Consider the following 15,393-nt stretch of genomic DNA (forward strand, 5'->3'; position numbering starts at 1 on the left):
TCTGGTATCTTATCACTAATCATTTCTGGCATGTTGAGCTGCTGTCACTGAATTGTGCTCTTATCTGAGCACAATTGAAGATATTTGCACTACTGTCTGATAACTGACGAGCAGGCAAAGGCAAACGTAGCAATGCATCAGCATTGGCATGGTTCTTTGACTGATTTGTATTTGACCTTGTAGGAATGAGCAGATAATTTTAAAGACCTTCTTTGAAGTCTACTTACTGACAACATAGGGATACCTCAATTCCAAAAATAGCTGTTACGGGCTTGTGGTGCGTCAACAGCAAGAAATGACGACTAGAGGTATTGGTGAAATTGTTTCACACCAAAAATAATACTCCGTGCCGCCTCCACCAACTGAGTGTAGTTTGATTCGGCCTTGTTCAGCTCCATGACGCAGAAGTTATTGGTCTTTCTTTCCCTGTAGGTAATATGTGTGACACTACTTCTCCAACTCCGTACGGTGAGGCACCACAGACTACTTGCAATGGTAACTTTGGGTTGAAATATACCAACACATCTGAATTCCTCAGTGCTTGTTTAGCTCACTGATGTGCTTTTTCACATTCTGGTGTCCATTGTTTTATGCACAACAAAGTATGTAATGATTTAAGTAGGGTTACTAGATTTGGGACGAATATCCCATAGTAGTTAATTAAGCATAGGAATGATCTTATCTGTTACATTTATTCGTCTTGTGGCCTCCATAATAGCCACCACCTTAGATGCCTGTGTAAACCTTTTCTCGAGACTTGTGGGAGGAAACCGGAGCACAAGGAAGAAACCCACGCAGACACTGGGAGAATGTGCAGACTCCGCACAGACAGTGACCCAAGCCAGGAATCAAACCTGGTTCCCTGGCGCTGTGAAGCAACAATGCTAACCACTGTGTGACCATGCCGCCCAGTCTCATTAGTTCAGATTCTACTTTTAGACGTAGTACTGCTCTAGCCTTGAAACTCTTAGGCTGTCTGTTTTGCTTAATCTTTAATGACTCCTTTAATGGACCCCAGTGTGTCCTCAAACACACTGCTGTGTTTCTCTAAGATGCTCTGTAGATTCGTCATAGAATAAACTAAGCTGTTCGGTGCACTGCAGTTCAACTTTATATTTTCCGGCCAAAGTGAGCTGGAAAACTTCCTCGGACAACATGGAGTGGCAGCTCTGCAGTTTGTCCACTTAATTCTATTTTTGACTACGATGTATCGTCCTAGATGCATTATTTCTTTGATGTAGGTGCTTAGGATGGCACATGGTAGATGATTCAATTTTTATTCATGGGTGGATTTGGGAATTAGGAGAGCGGTAGCCCCATATCCACCTCTATTTTATAGGTTGTACATTCAATTTTGGTACTACCCAGAACTGATGTGATTCACTTTGAAGTGAAAGTACATTCAACTTGAATTCTTCCTAGGAATGATGCATTATGTGTGTATTGTTGTTATTTCTTTCTTGCACACTGAATTTTCTTAGTGGAATTTGTTTTATTTCTTCCTTTAGGTGTGTTTTTCTTTGAATGTCCTTTTCTAGAGAAACTGGTTTACCCCAGAAAAGTCTTGCTGGGTGACCAAGTCTGCCACACCGTTTGCATTGGCTATCCTTGCTCTAGCAGTCAGCCTGTTTTTGCACCGCAATGAAGTGCATGTTGCTGGGTGGCAGTCAGTTTATGGGTCCTTGTGATTGTTCTGATCTTAGAAGCCTCCTTAGCAGCACGCACCATTGGAATGGTTATCTTTAGGTCCACTTTCAGCCTAAAATTCATACCGTTAGCAGTCTCTCCTAATGGCCTCATTCCGCAACCCACAAACCAATCGTTCTCTAATTAGATCATCCAGATATTCACCATACTCCCGTGAGGCGCTTTAACCATCGCAACAAAGTGCTATGTTCAACCCTTCTACCTGATTCCTTAGGTGAAACCAAAACTGCTCCATGATTATTAATGATTTAGGTGAATGCATGGTAGCACAGAGGTTAGCACTGTTGCTCCACAGCGCCAGGGTCCGAGGTTCGATTCCCGGCTTGTGTCACTGTCTGTGCGGAGTCTGCACGTTCTCACCGTGTTTGCGTGGGTTTCCTCTAGGTGCTCTGGTTTCCTCCACTAGTCCCTCTATACCCGAACAGGTGCCGGAATGTGGTGACTAAGGGCTTTTCATGGTAACTACATTGCACTACATTGTGACAATAAAGATTATTATTAATGGTCCTTTAGTATTTTAACCTATTCTTGATAAATTTTGTCACCGCATTTCTCGAGCTGGACCAGACTTTGGAGTAAAAAGGTTTTACTGCCAATGGTACTAAGAAAAGCAAGGACTATAATAATTGAATCCTACAGAATCCGTACAGTGCAGCAGGAGGCCGTTCAGCCCATAGAGTATGCTCCAAGCTACTGAAAGAGCACCCTTCCTAGGCCCCCTCCCCTGTAATCCCACCTAAACTTTGGACACTAGGGGCAATTTAGCATGGCCAATTCACCTAATCCGCATATATTTGGACTGTGGGAGGAAACCGGAGCACCCCGAGGAAACCCACACAGACACTGGGAGAACGTACAAATTCCACACAGTTACCCAAGGCCAGAATTGAACCAGGGTCCCTGGCGCTATGAGACAGCTGTGCTAACCACTGTGCCACCATGTCGCCAATAATATCTTCTGAAATCTTGCTGGTTAGGATATAGTAGTGAATTCTTTCCGCATTTGGCTTCCAATTTTTAGATTCTTCCTCAAATATGCCCATGGCACTAAATTTTACCCTCCATTTTTCAGTGATATCGGAATCTGCTGATTTTATTTTATTTATTGTCACATGTACCGAAGTACAGTGAAACGTATTTTTCTGCAGCCAAGGGAACGTACACAGTACGTACAGAGTACTTGACAAATGGTACATCGACAAACAGTGATTAGTTACAGTGCGGAACAAGGGGCCAAACAAAGCAAATACACAAGTAAATCACAACTCCCCTTTTATAGATGGTCTAGTTAATAATATTGAATAAGCCAATTTTAGATGCCCCACTTTACCACCGTGTCTTACTCTACTGCATATGGCAAGCTGTGCAGCCTGTGCACTTTGGGGTTTTATTTTAAGCTGTGCACCTTCCTTTTTAGAAAAATATGTGCCCAACAGCCTTACCAGTCTGATGGCAGATGTGAGGTGCAATCACTGACCTACTGTTGATCTGCATAAACATCAACAGTCAAAAGCTTTGATTATCTCTTAATTAGGAAAATAATTTTTCTGATCCTTCATCATCACTAGTTTTCTTTTTATCCTGTTGTGTATTGTACTTGCAGATTGAGGATGCTGAAACACATGAGGCTGAACAAGAGAACATAGAACATTACAGCGCAGTACATGCCCTTCGGCCCTCGATGTTGCGCCGACCTGTGAAACTACTAAAGCCTATCTGCACTATTCCCTTATCGTCCATACGTCTATCCAATGACCATTTGAATGCCCTTAGTGTTGGCGAGTCCATGTTGCAGGCAGGGCATTCCATGCCCTTACTACTCTCTGAGTAAAGAACCTACCTCTGACATCTGTCCTATATCTATCTCCCCTCAATTTAAAGCTACGTCCCCTCGTGCTAGACATCACCATCCGAGGAAAAAGGCTCTCGCTGACCACCCTATCTAATCCTCTGATCATCTTGTATGCCTCAATTAAGTCACCTCTTAACCTTCTTCTCTCTAACGAAAACAGCCTCAAGTCCCTCAGCCTTCCCTCATAAGATCTTCCCTCCATACCAGGCAACATTCTGGCAAATCTCCTCTGCACCCTTTCCAATGCTTCCACATCCTTCCCATAATGCGGCGGCCAGAATTGCACGCAATACTCCAAATGCGGCCGCAAAAGTGTTTTGTACAGCTGCAACATGACCTCATGGCTCCGAAACTCAATCCCTCTACCAATAAAAGCTAACACACCGTACGCCTTCTTAACAACCCTCTCAACCTGGGTGGCAACTTTTAGGGATCTATGTACATGGACACCGAGATCTCTCTACTCATCCACTACCAAAAATCTTACCATTAACCCAGTACTCTGTCTTCCTGTTTATCCTTCCAAAATGAATCACCTCTCACTTTTCTGCATTAAACTCCATTTTCAACCTCTCAGCCCAGCTCTGCAGCTTATCTATGTCCCTCTGTAACTTGTAACATCCTTCCGCACTGTCCACAACTCCACCGACTTTAGTGTCATCTGCAAATTTACTCACCCATCCTTCTACGCCCTCCTCCAGGTCATTTATAAAAATGACAAACAGCAGTGGCCCCAAAACAGATCCTTGTGGTACACCACTAGTAACTGGACTCCAGGCTGAACATTTCCCATCAACCACCCCCTTTTGTCTTCTTCCAGCTAGCCAACTTCTGATCCAAACTGCTAAATCACCCTGAATCCCATGCCTCCGTATTTATTAGATGTTTATTAGATGGCTGTGAACTGTACAAAGACTTGATCTAGACTGAGGCAAAGACTGCAAAGTAGCTGATAACATCACGGCCCATCACGTGACTACTCTTAAAGTGACCATACATAATAACAACCGACATATAACACAATCTTCCACAGCAATTTTGAAATCTTAATAACTATCTCCAGTTTCCTTTGAGCAAGAAGATCGTCACGGATGCACATTTTCGCAACCCAAACACTTTATTAGACTGCACAGCTTGAGGCAATTACTGCCTGGAGCAGGGCCTACGTCCACAACCTAAGGCTTGTAATGGAAACCCTCTCAATTGTCTCCATCCCCTGCTTCTCAGCTCTCATAGAGCAAATTATTCATGGTCGAGGGTAGTGCCATACTGATTTGCAAGTTAATAGGATGCAAATATTTTAGTGAGCATGTTATTTTTGTTTGAATTTTAACCATGTACATTCTAATTTTAGAAAGAAATGGATGTAAATTTGATCTTCACAGAGATAAAAGGTAAATTACTTAATGTTCCTAAATGTAGTATTTTTCAGGCATTCTGATTTTCATCTGTCAGAATATCACTCAAAGGCATTTGTGCAGAGTATTGTTTTCTTTAGAAAATTGGGCCACCTGGAAAATATTGCACCTACTTCAATATCACCAGGTTACATTTACCAATGGGCAAATTTTATTCTCTGATTGTATAGGATTTTAATTTGGTATTTAAATAAGCGCAGAGAATGAATTTAGTGGATATGAGTTGCATGATCCATCAAAGCTAAAAGTATTCAGTGTTTATTTCTTCAAACATACCAATGGTTCTCCTGTGGTGTTGCTTGTACAAAGTTTAAGGATGCGATGTTAATCAGGACTGGTATTTTATACCATATAACACATTGTGTATTCTGATAGCATTTTATTGGTCTCATAAACTGCCTGTGTATTCCTCTACGATCGGCAATGTGTCCTTATCTTCCCAATACCCAGATAAGCAATGACAGACTTGGGGATTGGACATTGACTATGAATTCATCACCTCCTGCCAAATGAAATCCCTAGGGTGGGATTCTCCGGTCCGCCAGCCGTGCGTTCCTCGCCAGATCACCATCGCTGGCAGCGGGATTTTCCATTTCTGATCCCTGCCAATGTGATTTCCCGTTGTGGCCACCCCACACTGCCAGGAAACCTGCGGGTGTGGGTGCGCTGTCGGCAGAACGGAGAATCCTGCCGGCATAGATTCTCTCCCCAAGTCTTTGACATATACATTGATTGTAATATCTCTGAGGCTAACAAACAGCCAAAAAACTATTAGAAATGTAAAGTTCTTTGTTCATGCGTTTTAGTCAATAATTTTTAATTTTAAGAATTAATGCTTTCACTGTAAAAGATTGGGTGAATGAAATATAAACCGACCTGTAGTCTATTACACCTGTTGACTTAAGAGATTACAACTAGTAAAACAGAAGGTGGAGAAACTTAAACAAAGCATGGTCTTTCTGGGGCCTTTTCGTGGAGACATAACATCCACAATCATTTCAGTATGGGCTGAATGTTTTTGTTTTGGGAGTTAGCATTAAATTAGCTTAAAGGAATCAGTGGAGAAGCATTTATTTTATCAGATCAAAGAAGGAATTGTAACTGAAAAATACTTAGCCTCAAAGAGACCTTTAGGTTATTTGAAAGCACATCATATCACTATGGAAATATATGGAACTTTGGTTTCATTCTATCTTAGTGTTTGCTGAGAGATTTATCAGTAGTTTGTAGCTTACAGATGTATCCAAAGTAAATGATAGTAAGCAGAGCAAAAAACTAAGTTTGTCAGGGCAGCACGGTGGCACAGTGGATAGCACTGCTTTCTCACGGCGCCGAGGTTCCAGGTTCGATCCCGGCTCTGGGTCACTGTCCGTGTGAAGTTTGCACATTCTCCCCGTGTTTGCGTGGGTCTCGCCCCCACAACCCAAAGATGCGCAAGGTAGCTGGATTGGCCACGCTAAATTGCCCCTTAATTGGAAATAAAATGAATTGGACAGTATAAAATTATTTTTTTTAAACAAAGTTCTTCATCCACCACGTGGATTATGGGTCAGACTTAATGGTGGGGTGTGTGCTGTCTGCTGCAGCCTTCCCAGTGCAGGCCACCACAGCCACCATCTTTATCTGCCACAGTTGTCAGGCAAGGCTCTCAAGCAGGCATCAACGGAATCCCGGGTTAGATGCCAACCACGAGGACTCTCCTCGGGCAATTTCCAGGAGTTGGGAGTGGGATCAATACAGTACAAGCACACTGTATTTAACAGACCCAGGTATTCTCCAACGCAGCAATACAATCTATGCAAGGTTCAAAGGCCTCCATTTCTACACGGCATCGAGTGTATAGCTAGGGAATGCGTTGTTTCGCTTTGGTTGACTATTTAAATCCTAGTTAACTTCACAACCCTGGACTGAACCTTATGAAAAAAAGGACCCGCAGAGGAAAAAGGAAACAAAGGCGAGTTGCTGCTGTTTTGAAGTTTTGAAAAGCAGCCGATCGCCTAAAAAATAAATATTGAAATCTGGATCAGAGGAGGAATTTCAGGACTGCCTGAGTTTAAAAGAAACAGTTAATGCACTGATAGCTTTAAAGGTACATAATGACATTGAAAGCTGTAGCTATAAGAAAAACAATAACAGTAGACAGGAAATTACAAGAGACCTTAAAGAGAGGGCAGCTCCCAATAAAGTGCAGATGGAAACAATAGAATCCAGAGAGAAGTGAAAACTCGAGTGAGGGCAAGACCACAGTGAGGATGACAGAAGATACCAGGGTGAACAAGAGTGAACCACCAGATGGTTACTGACCATATCCGTGCAATCAAATGAAGGAGCTGAAGAGTTTATTGCAGAAACGAGGAATAGGTGAGAAGTAATTTTTTGAAAATGCTAACATGATACCCAAACGGTACTAATGCACTGCAACACGGCAAGGCTGAGAGAGCAGATGGCTAATAGATGAAGGAAAGCTATCTGATATTATTTAAAAGAAGCTAAACATGCAAAAGGTAAATGATACTTCTGCAGGAAAATATTTGTATCCGAGCTGAACTGGAAGATTTGAAGTGCAAAGAATCAAGCTGAGTTTATATACTTTTTGAAAACACTCTATAAACGGAAGTCTTCAATTAACCAAACTGTTTGAGATCTGAACAAACAAATGTTTAGAGATAGCACAAATGCGCCATGAGGAAATACTGACCCTCAAGGAAATAACTACCCTCAATTCCACATTTGAGAATCAAAGCTGGAGGTGAGAAAACTCAACCAGATGTACAGTCAGGCAAAACAGCAGGCAGAAAAATCATGCAATGAAATTGCAACCCTGAAAGACTCTGAAAAATCAATATGTAAGGATTCTGAATAGATCAAGGCAGTCAGAATTTGATCTGGCCTCCGAAAGGAGAATTTGCCATCTTCGGGGATTTGAATCAAGTGAACACTGACCTTCGGGGATTTGAATCAAGTGAACACTGACATGATTTGCAGTAATATTTGTTTTTGAGAATTCACCACTTCTTAGAAGTCCCCCTATACCAAAAAGGGCCGACATTCTAAATGGTGATCAGGGATTCTCACTCCCCGACTCCGATGCAAGCTTCAGTGGGTGCTATTCAGGTCAAACTATATTTTCAACTTATCCCCCGGTATAACCCATATCTTCACCGAAGATTTCATCTACTTGCCACTTAGTAGCATCGATCCTGGGTCCCGCATTGCTAAGTAAGTAAAGTAGGCTAATAACCACTGTTTCAGGTTAAAACTTTTAAGTTATTTTATTATTATATATTTTTTCTCTTTTTAAAAGATGCAATCACCGTCTTTTCAGAAAAGTAAAAAGATCTTGCTTCTGGATCCTTCTGGTTGGTTGAAGGGACCTTCAGGCCCAACTTGACAATCAATCTTCTTTAAAGTCTGGTCTTCTTTAGATGTATCAGCTATTTTAGCTCGGCTGCTATGCCCTGTCCATTTCCCATGGCCGAGCTGATTGTAATCTGAGTCTAGCTGCTTGTTCCTTCTCTGCTTCTCTCTCTCTCCCTCTGAGCTCTGGTTGTCGTTCTGAATCTGATAGTTCCTGCTCTGGTCTCGGTTTATATTTGCTTTCTAACAATTACGTTTTTTGATGTTATTGTAAAGTAACTCTTATTTTCTTTGATTGTAAAAAGGAACTTTGATCTAAACCTTTTAATCCAACTAAGTATACATTTTGACATGACTTCATCTCATAGATCTGATTACATTGTTTCCTTTGTGATGTTCAAAATGCTTTGATTTCAGTAGAGGTGTTACTTTTAATTCCTGTCATTTCTATAGTTTTATTTTCCAATTGTGTCCTCGGCTCATAATTTTGATTTTGGCTTTGAATTATGTTTCTCATAGACTGATAAATCTGGTATTAGCAAATTTTCACACCTAGAACCTCATCCATTCTTTTCCAGATCCTTACTAAAATAGTTACTTTCAACGAAGGTGTGAGCCATTGTTTTTGGCTTCATTCAAAATCCTGTTTGTCTTGTTTGCTCAGCCTGCTTGACCAAGGCTATTTGCATTTTACAATCCTTCCCTGGCAGCTGCCGTTAACCCTTTGTGGGATCTTGCCCTGAATTCTATCAGGTTTCTCAGACCAGATATTGCCAGACTTCCATGTTTCAAATGACACATCTTTCCATATTATCAATTACATATTGTACTGCAACAAATAATAGGTAAACCTGAGGACTGGGTCCCTGGATGAAGAAAGTAAAATCATGTGCTTGCGAAGCAATAGTGACTATAACTCTGTCCCCTAGCTGCCACGATTGGCAACCATGCATCATCCCAATGTATCCAAGATGTGTTGAGGCTGATCATGGTCAGGGACTTTGATTTCCATGCTATCTGCTGATGGATATCTTCCCACTCTTGTCTGCAGGGTTTTGCTTTTTCTATAGCCTCCGCTAAATGTTATGCATTTACACCACCTTGCCCAGTCTTCCAGTGCTGATACAGTAAAGGAAAAACTAAGCTTGATCGCCTGGACAGACCACTTTTCTAAGGTTGCAGGGCAGTTCATGACAGTGCTTACTATCAGACATTGATTCCCTACTTTACCATCATCAATTTGGTAGTAAGGACTGGAAGAGCAACAAATCAGTGTTCATTGATGTTGTGAACATCCTTTGTTAAAATCCCTGACAAGTTTGGAGTGACCTTAGCCATTATTACTGAGGCACAATCAATTGAACAAAGACGAGTTGGATACAACTGAGACTTTATTGCTCTCAGATGTGTGGCCTCCCACAGCAGCTGGCGAAATGGCTGCTGAATGGAGGACACGCATATTTATACTCCGCCTACTGGACGGAGCCAGCAGGCAGGGACTACTGGCGTACCTGTAGTACAGGTCCTACCTTACATCAACTAATACAGGTGCAACAGTGGTCCACAATTACAACAGATTTTTAAAGGCTGTTTGAAAAACTCCAGAGAAGGCAAAGATGTCTTATGAAGCGGGATGCACTCTCAGTCAATCAGTCACAGCACAAGTCTGAGGACGAACAGGAAGTTGTCATAGAGCTATGACCCGAGCCTCACATTTGACCTGATAGCTGTAAGAGATGGTGAGGATTCAAAGCAAAAGTGCTGGAAATAGGTGGTCTTTAAACCTGTATGGAGAGACAAACCGAGTTAAAGGGTCTGATATGAATCTTTTTTCTGAACACGTTATTCAGAAGGGCATGGGAACGGTGCGCTCAGATGTTATTTGCTCCCTGGCAAGAGTCTTGAATGAGATGCTGCTGGAACAATAGACCACATAATGGAAAATTAACTGCTCTCATTTGCTGCTGCTTCAGTGTCTCTTCTGGATGCTGCCTTATTCAAAGAGTGGATTTCTCGTGACATTGTACCAACCCGATGCCAGCATACCTTTAATTGGGCGGATGTGACCTACCGGTTTACAGGCTAACTCTGCTTCTGTTGAATATCCTGCCCCACAGACTCAATTAGGTGCAGAGCAGCACCCACCCCAGCTCCTTCCCAGTGCTAATTGGTCAGTCTTCCCACTGGGCAACCATTAATTGGCCAGCTGACAGTTGATTGATTGTGCTGAAATGGCAGGAATAAGCAGACCGTGCGCTTCTGGTTCCAGCTTCCTCATGAATACCATAAAATCCAGCCCATGGACTGGGCCCTCCGTGTAGTACATGAATGATAAATGTTTAAAAAAAACTTCAATACCAATAATATAGGAATGGTTTGTAATTTAAATTATATTTAATGTAATTTAATTGTATTTTACTCTTAATATTTCATTCAACACTTTTACCTGCTGAATTTGTTCATTTATTTTTGTTACTACATGATTTTGCATCTTTTTAATTTGATTACTCCAGTTTATATGAATTTTTTGATGCAAGTTACACTGCAGTTCATCTTTCCACTGCAAACCTGTTTCTGAATAAAATACCATTACCACCAAATGGTGCAGTGCAACCACAATCCAATTAGATCAATAACATTGCTGTTTACTGACTTCTGGATTGGGCCAACCTACATAATAATATTTATTATTGTCACAAGTAGGTTTACATTAACTGCAATGAAGTTACTGTGAAAGTTAATCTACAGTTAGAAACTTCTGGCTACAGAGCTGCCTGTCAAAGAGATCACAAAGAATTATTAATGGGCCATAACTTTGTGGCTTTGCAGGGTCACATTTGGGGAGGTAATTGAGATATGCACTGGGAATCCCTCTTGGAAGTTCACATGTCAGGTTTCCCTTGAACAATTGCACTGGCCTGACAAAGTGATTTTAAATTGCTAACTTCGGTTATTTATTTACTCTCATAGTTGCTCTGAAAGAGTTGGAAGGAAAAAAGTAACTTTTAACTTCAGAGTAATTATTTTAAGACTGAGCCCCACAAGGTGCATTCACCACGGTATCCTCAACCACCCCACCTGCACAAGACTCCCTAAGCCGACCATCACCTTTTGCACTTCGACGCTGGAGCCGGTGGCACGCTTACCTTCTTCAGTCTCACGCAGCCTGAGTTAAGAAGGTCGGGCGAGACAGGTGTCATGTCGGTCACTACGGAGTGGTAATCCACTTCTATCTACAAGGGCAATTGGCCGAAGCATATTGATGAAGGATGTCAGTAGTTGGTGAAAAAGATGGGGGAGATTAAAAAGCACACTACCATATGGTTTGGCATCACAGGCCTGGAGATATATATATCATTCTTATTTGATTACATTTTTTAAACGTCTTTTGCTATTGTGATAATTTCCAAATGGAAAGTGTGCACAAAATGAAACATTCTATATATGTTGGTGTTATGATCCCATTTGACTACCGGACGGAAGGTCTCATAATTGACCCGGGATTAAAAGACCTTAGTTTTTTTCATAAATGTGAATGACAGAGTCACAGGGCTGACAATTAGTTTTTAACAACAGAAAAAAAAACATTAAACATGAAAAGATTGCTGAGAATACAATGCTCATTCATTCTTATTTATCTTCACAAATGTATGCAGATTTTAAGGATAACCAAGGTTACAAAATATATCTTCTGCGATAATGTTTCCAGTAAATACACATCTTCAATCAACATTTTCTGTCAGCTGTTTTAAGGAAGGGCCCACTCTTGGTATTCCTCCGTCTTGAATTGCAACATGTATTCAAACTTTCACACAATCTCTCAGTACCGAGCCACCGGTAGAACATGAACACTGTACGCAGACCACCAACCTTGGGATTGCTTCAGATATATGGCTTCTCTAGCCAACTTCACCAGGTCTGCACTTTTCAGCTCTGGCTTTAACTTCAATAAACAGTGTTTTGTTCAAATTTCAGTTCCCTGTTCATTTGACTTCACTATTCCTAGAACGTCTATTTTCGTTCCCCGGTTTCTCGAGCTGGCTGTTACTTAGTTTCTGGGACTTCCTGCCCATTACCCCATGGATCCACTTTTGGCAGAATTGTGAGAGTTGTCTTTCTCACTACCTGGCTCCAACTGCCTTAAGTCCAGTAAAAAATAAAATAAACTCAAACGTCTTTTTAACCTAATGGTGGCCACTGGTTGCCGAGCAACGACTCGTCTTTTTAAAAAATCTTGTTTGTTTTTCATGTCATGAAGTGTACACAATGTAGACACAGTTTGAAATGGAAACCAAAACCCCCGTACATGCAAACCTTTCTATAATATCTAACTAGTTTTACCCATTCTTACACAGACACATTAAAGTAAACTTGCTTAAACCTATCCCTTATTTCTAATATTCAACAATACAAACATCACTTTTAGCTCTGCTGCCCGATAGAGGGTAGAAAATGCGCTAAAGATTGCGAATTAATTGCTCTCTTGTTTTGACATTACAGTCTCTTTTGTAACCTGCAGTTACTTTATCAGTTCTGTAGTGCTGAATTGACAAGGGAAATATGAGGTAAAAGTCACAATATGTGATTCAATAATTAATGCTGTGAAACATTTTTTTCAGTCAATATTTTTAGAAATCATTAAATTGAAATACATTTGACAAATTCCTGAAATTACCTTGTTTAATTGTGTGTACATTTTTGGTGCTGCATCATTTCTTTAAACAAAAGTTTAAAGTTTACTATTTTCCATACTTGACAATCGGTGAGATATGTATTTTTCTTCGGAAGGATTTGCTGAAGAATTGTTGAAAAAGGAGTCAACTAGAAGTGTAGAAGAAGTAATTGGCAAACTGTTCGGTAAAGTTGCAACTTTGGATGAAGCAGAGAGAAACAAAATCAAGGATACTCAGGTTTGGCAAAATACTTGCTCTTTTTTCCAGTTGTAACTTGTAAACATTAATGGCCTCCTGGTAGTTTTCCAATTGCGAGGTCAGTCACGATGCAATTCAAGTAAAATTTGTTCTTGTTTCTCTTAAATTGTTTTCTTTCCTGTGGTAATTCGTGTATATATATATATATATATATTTACAGATTTGCTGCAGCTAGAATTTTGTTCAGTTTCATTGGTCACTCCTGTAATCAGACCTTGTATTGGAGAACACCTCTATTGCTCAAAATCTACTTAAATGATAGCTGACCAAGAAATCATAGAAATTTAATCTCCTCCATATATGGGGCGCGATCTTCTGGCCTCGTTACACTCGCGCTCAAGCGTAACGAGGCCGGTGTATAGCGGGAGAGACTAAAAATGCCATGGCGCCAAACAGTTTGCGATGCAACTGGCTTGTTCCACTAGGACAATTTGGAATTCCGCCGTAGCCTGGCGAGAAACCAATTATCAGCACTTAAGCTTAATTTCCATATAATTTACGAGCGCCACCTGTTATCCAACGGCCTCCTGTCGTTTTCTGGCCTCCCCAGCAAGTGCTCGCGCTGACGCCGATTGATACTCCTTTTTAAAAATGTGAACCTGGCGGAAGGATTTCTGTGGGGAGCTGAGGAGGGGAGTATCAATCTTTGTCCACAGGCAAAGAGACTGGGGTACTGGCCTTACCGCCCCAGTGCTTTGTGCGAAATGGGGGATCCTCCACTGAGATGGGCAGCCATGGGAGTTTTGAGGGGGTGGGGGGTGGGAGACGCTGGTGGGGCACCGCCATGCCAACCTTTGGATCCCAATCCCATTTCAGGGGCAACCCTGGTCTCAGCCAGTCTGCCCCACCGATCACCCGTAACCCCCACAGACTGCTGAGGCCTCTGGCTACGCGAATGAAGGCAATCGCTAATAGGGATTTGGCATTCATAGTTAAGGGAGCACTTGACACATGCCAAGTGGGTCCCCGTGAGTAGGCGGGGCATGTAGCATGTGGCAGTCATTGTCTAGCATTCCGATCGCACCTTGATGCCTGGACACTCTGTGGGAGCCAACACAGCACACTCAGCAGCCAACAACCGATCATCCAGAGGGTACTACACAGCTCCCGGGACACGACCACAGTGGATGGGTAGGTGCCATGGGGAGGGGGCTGGTTTCCTCGAGAGACTGACCAAGGGTAAGCCCACATTGCAGAAGAAAGTGACAGAGGCATCATAATGGTTATGCAAAAAGTTGTTTAATGTGGTTTACAATACTCCATTTGCTCATGTTGGTAGCGGGGGTCTGTGGAACGCATTCCCGGCAAATCACCTGGCATTCGGGGTGGGAAGCCCATGATGCCTCGTTAAGTGGAGCAATTAACGTTGAATAGTGTTGCCAGCTTCGCCGGGAAACTTGCGGCATATATCGACAAAGCCAAGCCAATGATGCAAGATGATACTTTGAATGCGAGTTTGCGGGGGGCCTTGCAAGATATTCGCCTTCATTGATGATGTGTTGAAGGCTCCGAAGAAGATGTAGTTTCTCCGCTCCAGGGAAGTACTGGATAATGAAGGGTACACTGTCAGTGTGTCCCTTGTTTGTCTTTTGAGAAGGTCGGTGTGTATTTTTGCTGTGGCGTGTTGGAACTGTCAATCTGAGTCGAGCGGCATATCCCGTTCTTACGAGGGTGTCTTTCAGCCTCTGTAGATGTCTGTTCCGTTCCTCCTCGTCTGAGCAGATCCTGTATATACGGAGGGCTTGTTCATTGGGGACGGCTTCTTTAATATGTTTCGGGTGGAAGCTGGAGAGGTGGAGCATCGTGTCGTTATCTGTGGGCTTGCGGTAAAGCGAAGTGCTGAGGTGACCGTCCTTGATGGTGATACATGTGTCCAAGAATGCAACCGATTCTGGAGTCCATGGTGAGTCTGATGGTGGGATGGAACTTATTGATGTCATTGAGTATTCATTTCAGTGATTCTTCACCGTGGGTCCAAAGGAAAAAAATGTCTGATGTATCTGGTGTAAATCGTTGGTTGAAGGTCCTGTACAATCTCCATTCTGGCACGGCAATCACGGCCATAACTGCTGCATTTGTTGCAGAGAAAGACAATTGAGCTGAGAAGGTGCACAATTCGCTGGACTGT

The 15,393-nt window shown here is 42.1% G+C and overlaps 1 protein-coding gene across 1 annotated transcript in view; it reads left to right on the top strand.

Moving 5' to 3' along the window:
- tex11 (testis expressed 11) overlaps positions 1-15,393 on the top strand; it is a 447,334-nt gene that overhangs the window by 3,566 nt on the left and 428,375 nt on the right. The window contains exons 2-3 of the mRNA XM_072501531.1: positions 4,914-4,953; positions 13,123-13,244. Coding sequence (XP_072357632.1) covers positions 4,920-4,953; positions 13,123-13,244 — 156 coding nt within the window. The 5' untranslated portion in view covers positions 4,914-4,919. The remainder of the gene's footprint in view (positions 1-4,913; positions 4,954-13,122; positions 13,245-15,393) is intronic.

This window comes from Scyliorhinus torazame, chromosome 5 (genome assembly GCF_047496885.1).
Source record: "Scyliorhinus torazame isolate Kashiwa2021f chromosome 5, sScyTor2.1, whole genome shotgun sequence".
Taxonomy (NCBI): domain Eukaryota; kingdom Metazoa; phylum Chordata; class Chondrichthyes; order Carcharhiniformes; family Scyliorhinidae; genus Scyliorhinus; species Scyliorhinus torazame.